At 52.3% G+C, this 15,044-nt stretch overlaps 1 protein-coding gene across 1 annotated transcript in view; it reads right to left on the bottom strand.

Moving 5' to 3' along the window:
- RYR1 (ryanodine receptor 1) overlaps positions 1-15,044 on the bottom strand; it is a 110,268-nt gene that overhangs the window by 43,464 nt on the left and 51,760 nt on the right. Inside the window, 22 exon segments of the mRNA XM_033127196.1 lie at positions 509-679; positions 1,813-1,827; positions 2,206-2,298; positions 2,390-2,477; positions 3,827-4,067; positions 4,940-5,272; positions 5,502-5,632; positions 6,159-6,240; positions 8,744-8,982; positions 9,074-9,134; positions 9,613-9,662; positions 10,150-10,271; positions 10,371-10,438; positions 11,644-11,759; positions 12,196-12,319; positions 12,666-12,741; positions 12,842-12,916; positions 13,190-13,330; positions 13,768-13,857; positions 14,093-14,171; positions 14,287-14,450; positions 14,816-14,956. Of these exon segments, the coding sequence (XP_032983087.1) occupies positions 509-679; positions 1,813-1,827; positions 2,206-2,298; positions 2,390-2,477; positions 3,827-4,067; positions 4,940-5,272; positions 5,502-5,632; positions 6,159-6,240; positions 8,744-8,982; positions 9,074-9,134; positions 9,613-9,662; positions 10,150-10,271; positions 10,371-10,438; positions 11,644-11,759; positions 12,196-12,319; positions 12,666-12,741; positions 12,842-12,916; positions 13,190-13,330; positions 13,768-13,857; positions 14,093-14,171; positions 14,287-14,450; positions 14,816-14,956 (2,700 nt within the window).

The following is a 15,044-nucleotide window of genomic DNA, read 5'->3' as shown; positions in this document are numbered from 1 at the left end:
GTGAGCTGAAGAGCTCACTGGGGACCCAGAGGTTCAGGGGAGGACCAGTGGGTCATGAGGGGCTCAGTGGGTACCAAGGAGTTTGGGGAGGTCCTGGTGGAAGGCTCAGAGGAGTCTCAGGGATGCTAATGGTATCTCGAGTGGGGTCCTCAAGGTCCTAACAGGTTTGGCATATTCCTAGGGGAGGGTGTTCAGTAGGATTCCTGAAGGCTCCATATGATCCTTGGGCCCCAGAGATCTTAGTGGCATTTCTGGGTTTCAGTGGGGTCCCAGGTAGGGTCCTTAGGTCCCAGGGCTCTGGCATTATCCTGAGTAGGGTCCTCAGCATCCTAGGGGAAGACTCAGGGCATCCCAGGGTCCCAGTAAATCCTCAGGATCCTGGGGAAGGATTCAGTAGGATCCTAAGGGAGGGCTCCCAGTGGGATCACAGGGGTCAGTAGGATCCCAGGGGCTTGGTGGGGTGTGAGTGGGATCCCGGCAGGTTCCCAGAATGGGGCTGGAAAGGCACCAGGGCATAGCGGGTCTTGGCCAGCACGATGAGGTCCTGGTCAGTGGGTGCACACATGTTTAGGCCGATGGGCAGCATCTTCTTGAGTGTGGCCACAATCAGCGATGTCTGCACAGAGTACCGGTCCCCACGGCGCTTCTTCTTGGTGCGCTCCTGGTCTGAGCCACCTGACTGTGGGGACATGGGGATCAGCGCTAGCCTGAGTCCCAGCCCAGCCCCATGCCCCACCCCCCAGCCATTGTCCACACTCCAGCCCTCAGCCCCAACCCAATCTCAGAGCCTCAGTTTCCACCCCAGACCTTGCTAATCTTTCACTTCACCTCCCCAGGCCTGTCCCCCCAGACCCAAACGCCTATCCCAAATTCCCAACTTCTATCCCACACCCTTCCAGATTGCCCCAAATTCCAGGCCTTTCTCAACCTCTAGCAGGTTTTTCCCAGAATCCCCTAAGAACTCCCAGGACAACCTCGCCCAAAACATGCACAACCCCACACTTCATATCCCAAGACTGAGTTCCTAAGAATGAAAGATGCAGAACCATAGAGTCCGCAGAGACAAGAGAAGTTGGAAGAAAAAGAGACACTGAGAGACAGATGGACAAGGAGACAGGAAGACAGAAGATGCAAGAGAGATACAGAAAGATCTGGCATCAGAAACACCGGACATGGAGTTCCGCAGCTGTGTTCTGAAGCCTTGAGTGCAGACCTGTGACCAGGGCCACCCCAGTCATGCCAATGAGAAGCCCTGGTGACAAGCTTTGGCCAGAGCCACATCCACACCTACTCGCAATATGGAGGCTGCACATGCAGCATCTCACTGTGTCCTTGCAGAGCCCTGGGCCGTGGGCCACTGGCCGAATGCCATTGAGAGGCTCCAAAGGATAAGACCGTTGACCAAGGTCTCACAGCCAACTGCCAGTCAGGATTCTAACCCAAGTCTGTCTGATTCCAGAGCCCAAGCCTTAAACCCACCATGCGCGTGCCTGTCCCACCCGCATTCCCATTCCTCAGGACCTCAGCCCACAATGCTTCGATGCTTTGGGGAAAGCTGAGAGATTTTTTTTTTTTAAACATGAGTTAAAAAAAAAAAAAGGGAAACTGCCCAAAGCTGAGGGTTGGGAAGGGAATGGATGGTTGGGGGTGAATGCAGGGGGTAGGTGAGAGCCAAGGGGGGTTGGTTGGGAGCCAAGGATGAGGGGTGTAGAACAGGAGCAGGGTTTTCTGGAGGGGTTGCAGAGGCTGGGGTTTGTGGGGAAGAGGGTATTAGCCAAGAATCATGCGGAAGGTTCCAGATGAGGAGCTGACCTGTACGTCTCCCGCCTGCTTCATCAGGTGGCAGACAGAGACAAGAAAGGTTACCCCGGTCCCTCAGCCAACCCCAGGCCCAACTCCAGGTTGGTCCAACCCAGGTTCCTCTTCCCACTGGACACGCATCCCCTAGCTGGGCACTCCCAGACCTGACTCAGGGTGGGTGGGTTTGTTCTTTAGAACCCTGAAGAGGGCAGTTCTGAGAAGTTAGGGGAGAGGAAAGGGGGTATGGGATAACGCGACATGAGAAGGAAATGGGAGATGAAGAGGAGGGCTGCAGGGAGTGTGACCCAGATGGGCAGCTGGCTGGGTGAGGAGGGGGCAGGTGGGAAGCCCTGGGGGTGTTCCCTCCCTCCTTGCTAAGTCCACCTCCCAGAGCGAAGCACCCACCTTGGCCATTTTGCTCTTGTTGTCAGCAGTCAGAAACGACATGTTGTTGATCTCATTCTGGACCACAAAGTTCTGCTCCTCGCGCTTAAAATTCTAATGGGAGAGGCGGTGCTGGGGGTCAGATGGGGTTGGGGGAGGGCATCTCCGAGCAGCAGCTTCTTGGGTAAAGTGGGCAGGGACTCACGTGGGACTTGGACCAGTAGATGAAGATCTCGCCCACCATCCTGAACAGCTCCTCAGCGTTGGGGTCGGGCTCTGTCAGCCAGTGCGCCCTGAGTGGCCCAGAAGAGGCTGGTGAGGGCTGGGGATGGGACCCCAGGAGGGGGGTGCCACACAGATCTCCGGGGAGGGAGTCAGGGGGACCCGGAGACCCCATTGGGAGGGGTAGAGTTTTCTAGGGTAATCAGGCCATTCAGATAATTAAAAAATTTTAAATGAGCATTCCTTTAAAAACTTTTCTTTCTCTAACCTTTTTCTTAAAGTATAACATACATATAAATTGTAAAGTTGATGAATTATCACAAAGTGAACACACTTGTGTAACCACCACCCAAGTCAAGAAATAGAACATTTCCAGTCCCCAGAACCACCCTCGAGCCCCTCCCAGCCACTCCCCCTTCCTTCCTTTTGAAAAATGACCCTTATCTTGACTTATAGACCATGAATTATTTTTGTCTGTTCTTGAATGTTACATAAATAGATGATATGATGTGTACTCTATTTTTTTATTTTCCTGGTGTCTTTCATTCAACCTAATGTTTGTGTGATTTATCCATGTTGATGTGTGTTGCAACTTTGTTGATTTTCACTGCCATTGCCATGTACTAATACTGCCATGTAGTATTGCACTGTGTGAATATATCACAATTTACTTGTTCAAATTCTTTAACCCAACACTCCCATTCCTAGGAATCTACCGTACAGCGATACCCACTGGTGAGCACAAGGATAGATGTGCAAGATGTATCCAGAATGCATACCACCACTTCCCAGTTTTGCTCTCTCCTGTGACAGACAGTATTAACTAATCAATCAGAGCACCCTTTCTCACAAAGCCCTGGTGCAACTTTAAAATCTTTTTCAACCAGGATGGAACTTGGAGTTGAGATTTACTTGCTATCCCTGGATTAGGCTGCACCTAGGAATTAATAATTCCTTAAACAGTGCTTCTGACTTTAGGGAGATGCTAGGACTTGGTTGATACCCACTCTTGCCCTTTAATCGAAGACCTGGGGGAAATTAGGCTGGCCACATCTGGATTATCTTCCCTTCTTCTCCCAATAATGGAGGAAGGCCTGATGATTGGACTTTATTGCACAAATATCAAACACCTCGTCTACCCAAGCCTGGAGACCCAGTGCTAGAGGGAAAAGCAGGGCTCTTTACGGCTGGCACTGCAACTGCTCAGGGTCTCAGATTCAGGAAGTATAAGGGGGCAGGAGGAGAGCAAACACCAGCAGGCTAGATTTTGTGAGGCCAGAAGCAAAGGGGACAGGGTAGATGGCCGGGTGAGAACTGTAGAAAGTTATAGCAAGTCAAAAGGCAAGGGGTCAAATGGGGTGCAGGGAAGCTGGAAGTCAGGCCGGAGTGTGTGGGAGGGGATGTCTGGGGACATGCTGACCTGTTGTTGTCCACGTAGCGGATGAGCAGTGGATAGAGGGCATACAGATCCCGGCACAGCACAGAGAACTCATCACGCACCAGGAGCTCACCCTCTTCGGCTTCTGCCTTCGCTTCCAGGCGCAGCTGCTCTTCCTCAGCCACTACCTTACCTGCCCGCTTGCGCAGTCGCCCAATGGTCGGGATGAAGTGTGTGTGCAGAAGCTCTGGGCGGGCCCGGCTCACAATGGGCTGGGCAAACACTATAGGAGCAAATGGGGGACACTCACTGCTGGCTAGCCTCTAACTCCAGCATTTGACTTATGACCTCTGATCCCACCCTTGACCTGTTTCCATCCTATAACAGCTGACCCATACCTCTGACCCAGCAGTTATCACTGACCCCAGCGTGACCTTGGCCTCTGACCCCAGCATCTCCTGACCTTGGGCCCTGACCTCTGACATAGCCTGATCTGAACCATAATCCCTGACCTCAACCTGTCACCCCAGTCTGACACAAGTCCCTGATTTCTGACCCAAACATTTAAATCCTAACTTGATATCTTACCCTAGCCCATGACCTCTCACCCCACTTTTTAACCTCTGACCCGACATATACCATGATTCCCTCACTACGTGATTTCTGACTATGACCCCTGGCTCTCTACCCCAGCCTCTGACCTCTGACCCTGGTCTAGGATCCCAGCCCCAATCTCTAGTTTGACCCAATTCCTGACACAGAACTTCCAAACCAGGAATCCCAACCCTTGAAAGACTCATTTCTTGACCTCTGACCTATAATCCCGTCCATATCAGGGACCCTGATGCTGACCTCATCTTTTGACCCTTTGTATAAGGAACTCAGGCTTCTGGCTGAGCCCCTAATCCTTGACCCAACACACTCCAAGGCTCCAGAAATTCAGAATCCAGCCTCAAGGACTCCCCAGAACCATCCATCCACCCCAGACTCTCTGAGCCTGAGACTCTGACCCCTCACAATGACCCTTGGTCTTTTACCCCGAGAAAACCTAGACCCTGGCTCCCCCCAACTCCCAGGAGACCATCCTGGGATCTCCCCCTCAGCCTGTCAGGTCCCGGGGCCCCACGGCAGGAGCTGCGCGCCCCCCAGACACACCAGCGAGCCGCTTCATCCACGAGGCCTCGTCAATGCCCAGGTTGTTGACAATGATGCGCAAGATATTCCCCAGCAGGGAGTTGAGGTGGTCCGAGGTGACAGCTGTGCAGGGTGGGGGGACGCCGGCGGGCAGGGCGGGTGGGGGCATCTCAGGCCCACGCTCCCACCAGCGGGGCAGATAGCTGCACAGCATGGGCAGCGTGATCTCAATGACATGCGGCATCTCTGTGTAGCGGGCCCCCGACTCCGCCAGCCCCCTGATGTCTGCCATGAGCCGCTCCAGCACCGGGATGTCAGGACACATCTCCTCCACACTGTTTGGGAGCCCCAGGACTGGGGTGCAGGAAGGGGTCAGGCCATGCCAACCCATCACCCCCAGACCTCAGTGTATGCACCACAAACCAGGCCCCCACAAACTCTGAGATTCCCTAACCTGGAGCACCGCCAAGCTGAGGAACCCTCAGCACTGATTGGGCCATACTGCCCCCAAAGTTGGCTCTCCCCTTGGCCTGGTGCTGGGTGGAATGGAACCCTGACAGCCGCCCCACCCCACACTACTTACTGGCCCGCTCCCGGGGAGACTTGGTGGTGTACACTGAGCAGGCGTTGTACTCATTCAGCTGAGGCTCCAGGAATGCCACTGGCATGGCAGCTGCCAGGCAGGCCAGGCACTCCCCAAGGGCTGGCCGCAGCCTGGAAAAGGGGGCTACTTAGCTCCCATGCCCAGCCCCAGCCTCCACAGAAGTGACTCCCCAGCACCCTATGGAGCAGAGCTGCCACTCAGTTGGCACTGATATGGCCTTTTCCCCAGACTTGCTCCACAGATGATTCCTGCTCAGGAAAGCCCACGTGGGCACTGCCAGGGCCCTCCCTCGTGCTCCCTGTGTCCCTTGGCTTGTATGTGCCACCCTCATTTCTGTGGGCACCCTCGTTTCTATTTTCCAACGGAAAACAACCTGGCATCCTGGCCACTAAGTGCCTGGTGCTCACCTGGCTCCCCCGCCCGGCCCCACCGTTGGCCTCCACTTTCTGCGCTGGCCTTCCCCTGAGCGCCCTCACGTGGCCGCCTTGGGGAACTGCAGCTGCTATAGTGGGCATGTCTGTTGTGGAAGACGTGGAACGTCTCCCCTGCTTTTCATTCACCCCCATCTTCTCCAGCGCCCGCCATTCCCTGAGCTCCCACAGTACCCAGGCCCAAACTATGGCTCTCTCTCCTTACTTTTCCACGTAAGAGTTCTTGGTTGTTCCTAGAGAGTAGATACTGCACAGTGTTCGGTAGCATGAGACCTGGACGTCATCCACTGAGAGAGAATGGGAGAGAGGATTAGCGATGTGAGGGTTAGGGATGTGCCCACTATACCATTCTGCCCCCCTCCTCCCTTATCTCCAATCAGTGGGTAAGAGCAGGGGCTGTAGAGCCAGCCTTCCATTTACTAGTTTTGTGATTTGAGCAAATGCCATTCTCTAGGCCTCAGTTTTCCTATCTGTAAAAAGGGGATATTATAGTGTCTTCCTCATAGGGGTTACTGTGAGGGTCAAACTTAATACTTGGAAAGCAATTAAAACAAGGCACTCAGTGAAGGCTCGTTGTGAGGAGTCACGGATCTCTTTGATGATAGTGATGGATACTCTCTCCAGAAAAATGTGAACAAACATGCAATCCTGACCACAATTTTAGGTTATCCACCCCCCGCACCCTGCCCCCAGAAGGCCAAGTTAAGAACCTCATCGACCTCACAAATGTCACATGACAAAAAGAGGGCGGGGTGGGGGAGGCTGTTCTAGTTTGAAAGGAGACTACCGACCTGTGAGAAAAACTTCACTGGGCTCTGAATTTTAAAAAATATATAAGGTGCCAAAAAAAGTATATAAATTTTAAGAAAGGAAAAAAAATTGTATTAAAATTGTAATACTCAACATATACCGATAACAAAAGATGAATACAAGTCACGTTTGACTTCTGCAATTACAAGAGGTGCTCAAAGTGGTCACCATCAGCGTCCAGACACTTCTGATTACAGCGAACTACTGCTTGAGCAACATTGACCAAAGTGTATATACCAGGGGTGCCCAAAAAATGTATACATGTGGACACTTTGGTCAATGTTGCTCAAGCAGTAGTTCTCAGGATGTGAAGACAGTTCGCTATAATCAGAAGTGTCTGAACGCTGATGGTAAAGTAACCACTTTGAGCACCTCTTGTAATTGCAGAAGTCAAATGTGACTTGTATTCATCTTTTGTTATCGGTATATACTGAGTATCACAATTTTAATACAATTTTTTCCTTTCTTAAAATGTGTATACATTTTTTTGGCACCCTCTGTATATATCAAACACATTTTGAGGATAATAGGGAAACTTAACTATAGTCAGGTTAGGTATAGTCAGATACTGGTACTGTGGTTACATGAGAGAAGGCTCGTATTCCAGGAGATACGGGCTGAATATTTAGGGATGCGATGTCACTATGTGTACAACTCAGATTCAAAATTTCAACAAAAAAGTTTGCAGAAGAAGGTTCACCCATAAAGTGAAAGGTAAAGCAAATGGAGCAAATTCTTAACAATTCTCTTCCTTTGACTTTTCTGTACGTTTTTAAAATTTTCAAAATAAAATGTCGGAGTAAAGGAAAAATCCCATCTAAGTACTTCTTTTCTTACTTTTATCACTGGGTTCTAATTTCAAATAAACGGTGAGCTGAAACATGGCTTCACCATCCCTCAGTCTCCACAGCCCACTAGCCCTGAAACTCATCCTGAATGCCTCCCCTGGGGCGCCCCGGGCCCCTCACAACCACTGAGTCCCAAACTTACTTCTCCCCCAAACTTGTTACTTCTTCCAATATATCTTATGGAGGTCCCGCTGACCCCAGGTCCCCAGGCCAGGGCCTTGGGCCTCACGCTGGACGCCTCCCTTCCACAGCCCACCTCTTGGCCTCCTGAGTGCCTCTCCCACCAGCCCTTCCTGTCCTTTTCCTGGCTCCACCAGGATCCAGGCCACACCTTATAAGGCTCTTTTGAGCATCTGAACACAATGTCATGACACCCTATTAGATGTTTCATCTTGCCTATGTCTCTTTAACAACAGGGTGTTACTTTGTTACAAGATCCCAGGCTAGGTCACACACTGTAGGTGCCACTTGGTAGGATAAACATGGCAGACACTAATTGACTCCCAGTATCTGCTCTTACCTTCTTTCTGTCCTTCTCTTCTTCCTAGTCATAGACCTCCAATATTTAGCTGATCATATGACCTCCTAGAATAAACGCTACTTTCCCAGCCTCCCTTGCAGCAACATGGGGCCATGTGCTAAGTTCTGGCCCATGGGATGGATGTAAGCAGAAGTGATGTGGGACACTTCTAGGTTGTTCCTTTAAAAGAATTGGGGTGCCCTCCTCTTTGCTTTTTCTCCTCTCCTACTGGCCAGAGTGAGGATGGAATGGTGTGCCATCTTGGACCATATAAATAAAGGCAATATTTCAGAGATAGCAGAGATGGGGGGAACCTGGGATCCTGACATTAAGATCCACTTACAAGTAGATTGTTACATGAGAAAGAAATATTACTCTATCTTACTTAAGCTATGGTGATTTCGGGTCTTTTAATCGAGTCGCTCAACTCATATCCTAATTAACCCATTGTATTACCTCCTAATTTACTGAATGCACACTTTGCTTACAGCAATACATCTGCTCAATAAATACACACTTAAACACCTGAGGATTCTGTCAAGCATATGGGGATGGGTGGTGTTGGCTGCACTGACCCCCCCAACCCCTGCCCTTGGGGTCAGGAGCCCTTACAGATGACATCATCTCCGAACTGGTGCTGCGCGATGTGCTGGAAGAGGGTGGTGAGGACGGGCAGCAGGGCCACGGTGGTGTAGGTGAGGTTCTGGCCCACACCCTTCACCTGCGTTCGTGCCTGGGACACCTTGCCTAGCCGCAGGTTCTCCACCATCTTCTCGATATCCTCCGAGGCACTCTCAAAGAAGGAACGGAGGCCAGCCTTCACGATCTCAGGGCCTGACTTCATCACTGTCCTAGGAGGGAAGTGGGGACATCCCAGTTCTAGAATCTGAGAGTCTAGATTTTTGAGCGTCTAGGAATGGGCACCATGACCTATAGCTCTACCTGGCATCCAAGGAGCGTGCCAGGATGTGAAGACAGTTGACTACAGCTGGGGCATCCGTCCCTGAGGAGAAAAGACAGGCTAGGATGAAGGAAGGGCTATAGGATAATACCTCTCTCTACATCCACCCCAACTGACTTCTCCCCATCCCCACCTCCACCCCCATCCCACCTGAACTCCCATAGGCCCTTTTTCTTTCCCCATCCATGCCTTGACTCCTATCTGTCCCTCTCCCATCTGGGCCCTGACCCCTCTGCCTGACCCTCTTTCATCCCAACCCTGATCTTTCAGGCCATCACTGTCTGGTGATGCGTCTCTTTCCCCCGCTGGCCCGGGAGATCCATGAGGGCAGGAACCAGGGCTATGCTAGTCACTGCCCTGTCCCCAGGACGACCCAGGCCATGTCGGGTCATGAGGAAAAACAGTGAAGGTTGTTCAAATTAAGGCATGAACCTGGGCCATATTTCTTCAGGGTGCGGTTGGTGATGAGGGGAAGAGAGGAAAGATTAGGAAGTAGGGTTCTGGGAACAGCGCTACTTACCAAAGAGAGAGACTCGGTGACGGACAAGAGCAGCAAGCTTGCAGAAGAGGCTGACGGTGGAGAAAGAGACAGAAGAACAGCAGAAACAGAGCAAGGACTCCCAGGGGACAAGGAGAGTGGTGACACATTAGAGGAGGCAAGGACAGGGAGAGAAGGACAGAAGACAGAGCCAGGAGGAGGTAGGATGGGGAAGAAAATGAAGGAGACAGAAGGGGTGGGGAGGGGCAGAGAGATGAGCAACCTTGGAAGTCACAGGTAATAACTGGCATGTTGGGGGGTGGGGAGGATGGTCTCCCTGTCTGACAGGGTGACCAGTTCGTCCCAGTTTGCCTACAAGTCCTGTATTCTGGCAAACCCCTCAGTCCCGGGCACACCAGGACGGTTGGTCATCCTAGCCCTGTAATGGCCTCTGCAGGTAGAGTGGTCATTGCCCAGCACCCAGGACTGAGCCCCTAAGATCCAAGGTTGGAGTAAAGGGTCTAGGATTATAACACCGTGAGGTCAGGGGTCTGGGTCAGAGGTCACAGGGCAGCCCACCTGGTGATCATTTCTTTCTCCTTGTTGGAGGCATGGCCACCACTGCCCAGCACTTTGGCAGGTGTGGACAGGAAATACAGGCAGTGGTTGGTGAAGTACTGGTTGATCAAAGGGAGCAGGATCTGGGGGGTGGGGTGGGGAAGAGATGAAGGGACTGAGCGAAGGGTGAGGAGTGCCCACCCAGGCCCCGGCCCCCACCACCTTCTGAGCCCGCCTCTGACCTTCGCAAAGAATTTAATCTCCTGTTCATGTGGGGACTTTTCCACTCGTCCACTGCTGACCACAGCCTCTGGTGGGGGAGGGTAAATAGAGGTCATGATGGAGTCAAGGCTAGGGAACTCAGAGTATTCTGATGGGGCAGGTAGGATGTGATAGAAGATAAACTCTTGACATGACATCACCTCTGTTGGCTTTGAGATAAACCTCTCTCTCCTACCTTTCGTCTGCTCCTCTAACTCCTTGATCAAACCCTTCCTGAGGCTGAAAATGGGGAAGAGGACAGACTGGGATCCCCTCTTCACCTATCACAAGCCCTTTTCTTCCTAAACGTCAATACCCAGCACTGAGTAAATTTGGAATAAAAGAATGATGGATCAAATGAAACTAGAAGCTGATATTGTTAGAATTAAATTTAAAATAGAAATCAATTTCAAACATAATGGTGAGAGTAATTAATACTATTAAAATAATAATGCTGACTCTAATTATTAAACACTTGCTATGTCCCTGGCGCTGTGAGAAAAGTCCTTGTAGTACTCCTCCCACCTTGGAGGTCTGTATACAGAAAGTCCTCACCTAACGTCCTCAACAGGTTCTTGGAAATTGTGACTTGAAGCAAAATGACATCTAAAGAAACCAATTTGACCACAGGCTAATTGATATAAATAAGAATGAAGTTCCTACGGCATATTTCTGGTTATAAAAGTATCACCAAACTTCTAAATAAAGACCCAAAACACTTCTAATAAGACACATTGAAATAAATGTGAGATCTCCATACATTTAAGACACTCCACTCCATGAGCTTCCCTGTCAGCTCTCTGACCCCCTTCCCTCTCACTCTCCCCCTCAGTCCTTCTGCTGCAGCCACACGGGCCTAATATTCCTAGTAGAGACCTCTAAGAGCCTTTGCACTGGCTGTTCCTCTGCCTGGAATACTCTCCCCAGATGTCCCACTGCCTCCTCCCCGGTTCCTTCCAGGTCTTCCTGGAATAATCCCCTCCCCACATTCCTTAGCTGGCTCTAGTGAATTCTTCGGCCCATAACACTATCCACCTTCCAACGTACTAAGTGATCTAGTTATTTCTGATGTAAATTGTCTGAATCCACCCACAGGACTGTAAGTGGCAGAGGACAGGGACGTTTGTCTACCTTGCTCCTTATTCCCAACACCTAGAACCCTATCTGGCACAGTAATTAGATGAAGGGAGGAAGGAGACATGCAGGAACTGGGGTTCCAGGGAGGGCAGGCATCAGGGAGGGACTTCTGGGTACCCAGGTGGGCGATAAACTCCTGAGAAATGTCCATCCAGCGCAGCAACTGCTGCAGGAAGCCAAAGGCGAACCGTTTCTCAATGGAAGACGAATCCAGCTCCATGTCCTTAAGGCCTCTGCTTGGACAGGTGGAGAGAGGGGTCAGCCCACAGGCAGAGTGTCCTGTTTCCCACCCTTCTCTATCCCGACCCCTGCTCCCCCAGACCCTGCTTCTACCAGCTTCTGCCTCACCCCACGTCCCCTAGAGTTCCCTGCTCTTCCCTGGACTGGACTTGCCTGTTCTCCAGTCCCTATCCTCTGAGCCTCCCGGCCTCTCCTGTCCCAATTGTGCTCCCCACGCCCCACCCTTTTAGACTCCTCCTCTACCTGGCCCCACCCTCTAAGCCTTCTTCTGTCTCTGACCCCGCCCCTGCGCTCTAGATCCCACCCTCCTAGCCTCCTCCCCTCTTTGGCCCCTCCTCCGCTACCCTGCTCTCTGTTCTCTTAGCTTCTGCCCTGCAGGTTCTGCCCCGGTTTCCCGCCACTTCCAGGCCCAGCTCCCAGCCCACGTGCCTGGTGACCGCATAGCCGTTCATCTGCAGGAACTTCAGCAGCTCCTGGGCCTTCTCTCTATCGCGTGCCTTCTCCTTGGCTGTGAGGGTGTCGTAGGGGACCAGCAGGGGGTGGGTCCCACCACCTGTGACAGCAAAGAGGGACTCAGGCCACTCTCATTGAAGTGGTTCCTGCAGTTGAGGGCTTGTATAATTATAGTAATAAAGGCAGAACCAAATAACCAAAATAAGCAAATAACCAAAACATTGCTTTCTGATGCTTGTCACATCCTCACCACAACCCTACGGTAGTAAACGCTATCATCCCCACGTAGAAATGCCGAAATGGAGGTTCAGGGGATTAAAAACCAATTGTTAAAGATGAAAGTCACAACTCTAACTTAGGTCCTCATGATTCGGGAGGCTATGACTAGGGGACCGCGAAGAAGCGGGAAGGGGGTGTCTGTGCGGTGGTCGGATGGGCACCCTCACCCTTGGCCTCCAACTCCTGCTTTTTCTTCCGCCCCCAGGTGTTGTGGTAATTTTCCGCCAGTTGTTCTGCCATAGCCTGGGAGAGGACGTAGGGAGTTAAGGCCCAGAATCAGAGGGTGTCATCCCCACTCTAACAGAAACCTCCACACCCCCAAATAAAGGGTCAGGAGTCTCACCTGCAGCTCCCGGGACAGGGTAACTCCACTGAGGTCAGGAGGCTGGGGGTTGTATCCTTCTCGGGGATCATAGGTCTGGGAGGACAAGGGAGAGATTGGGGGACTTGATGGGAAGCCCAGGCCCCACCTCACCTGGCCCCAGACCCCTGCTCTGTGCCTTCTCCTCAAGGCCCTGTCTCTAAGGCCCCCTCTGCCCTCTGTAGGTCTTCAGACCCATGCCCTCTCCTTTCCCAGATCTGAGCCTTCCCCTGACTCCATCTCCTACCTGACCCCCCATTCTCCTGGCCCCACCCTTTATTCTATCATTCACCCCCATGGTTCCCCCCTTCACCCCCACCCCACCTTTACCTGGGCACTTTGGGAGATCTTCCGCGTTTTTTTCTTCTCCGTCTTCTCCTCCTCACCCTCCCTGGCCTTCTCTATCGTCCATTCCCAGGCAATCATGGCCTTCAAGGACTCCTTGATGGGCCAGCGGTAAATTTCTTTGTCCTGGAGTAAACAGGATGAGGTGTAGTTGGTGGAATGGGGTGAAAGGGAGGCAGAGCTAGGAGCCCCTGCTCAGCCTCCTTGGCTTCCTGTGTCCCAAGAAGGGGAAAGCCCCGAGCATTTTGGCTAGGCAGTGGTCTGATTGGATTTGAACCCAGGTCTCTTCCCTGCTCTGTACCAGAGCCTCCCAAACAAACTCTCATTATTCCATCTTACACATGAGACTCAGAGAAGTTGTACCGTCAAGGAATCAAACCCAGTCTCTCTGACCCTTCCAGAAGGAACACAAGGAATCCCAGGTCTAGGGGAGGCAACCAAGTTCAAGGGAAGGCACAATCCATGGAGGGGGATCCAGCCAGATCCAAGCTTGTGAAGCAGACTCACTCATCCATGAACCCCCAAATCTGAACCCCCAATATTGGGCCCCAAGTCTTTGTCACCTTCTCTGAGAAGGTCTTGTAGGGCCTCAGCATGGGGTGGGTCTTCAGTTCCTCATCTACGTTCTCCCCGTAGGACCAGTTGTTCTGGATCTGGAGATGGAGAGGGCATGGGTGGAGGCAGTGCCACTATGGAGCTGGGGGTGGTGGCAGGATGAGGGGTAGACAGCAGGCTGGGGGACACAGAGGAGGAACCCTGGAGGGGCTGAGGGCTTCAGAAGAGGCCGTGGGTCCCAGGAAGAGTTCAGGGTCTCAGGAAAACTGGGGTCTTGAGGAAGGCTGGTAAGGGTGGGGGGTCCTAGGGAGGAGAAGACCCTAATGTGCCAACCTTGTCGAAGGCCCACTTCTCATGTGTGTACTCTGCAAACTTGTTAATGAAGGAGTCCAGCTTCTCTGGGATGATCACGCTATGAGAGAGGAGGATAGGGTCAGCAGATGTCGGAGCTGGCCCCTCGTTCCATCTCTGACAGGTTCTCCTTCTCCAGTCCCCAGGCCCCACCCCCTCCTGCCCCTAGGACTCACTTGAGGGTCTCCACAGGCCGAGGATCAAAGTTGCCTTCAGCATCCACCGTGGCCTTTTTCTCGGCCTTGGAAGAGTATGAGGCGTCCACATAGTCGGGGGGCAGGGCCCCTGCGATGGCGCACAGACAGGGCATAGCGATACGGTACAGCTCTTGGTCATACTTCTGAGGATGCCAGGGACGGGGGGTCACGGTAGGCCTGGCTGAGCCCTAGGACCTCAAATTCTCCCCTCCCATCCACAACCATCCACCCTGAGCTCCCAAACACAAATCATGGTCCCTCTTCTTGAACCCCAAACCTCAGCCCAATCTGGACCCTCAAACCACCCATGTATTACCCTCTCCAAGCCCCCAAATGAGAGGCCCATCCCCTCTTCCACGTCACCCAAACCAGAGACCCAACTCGTAGGTTCAGATCCAAACCTGCAGAACTGCCTTCCTCCCTAGACCCCCACATTTGGGGATTTCGTTCTGGACCCCAAGCCCTTCACACAGACTCCTTGCGGGCCTCCCACCCCAGGTGCTCAGACCTTGTGGGCCAGCGAGTCAAAGATGCCCCAGAAGAGCTTCCTTGTGAGGTGCAGCTCTTCCTCTGAGGTGATGCCGAAGTTGGCCCAGCCTGTGGGCAGGCAGTAGTACTTCCAACAGCGCTCATAGTGGTTGGTAAGGAGCTGAGTGGGAGCAAGAGGGGAATATGTAAGTGATGGGGGTATAAGCAATTAGCAGGTAAATAAAGGTCCAGGGAGGCCCAGGGCTGCC

This window comes from Rhinolophus ferrumequinum, chromosome 15, assembly GCF_004115265.2.
Source record: "Rhinolophus ferrumequinum isolate MPI-CBG mRhiFer1 chromosome 15, mRhiFer1_v1.p, whole genome shotgun sequence".
Classification (NCBI taxonomy): Eukaryota; Metazoa; Chordata; class Mammalia; order Chiroptera; family Rhinolophidae; genus Rhinolophus; species Rhinolophus ferrumequinum.
This window is presented reverse-complemented; position numbering and strand designations above follow the sequence as displayed.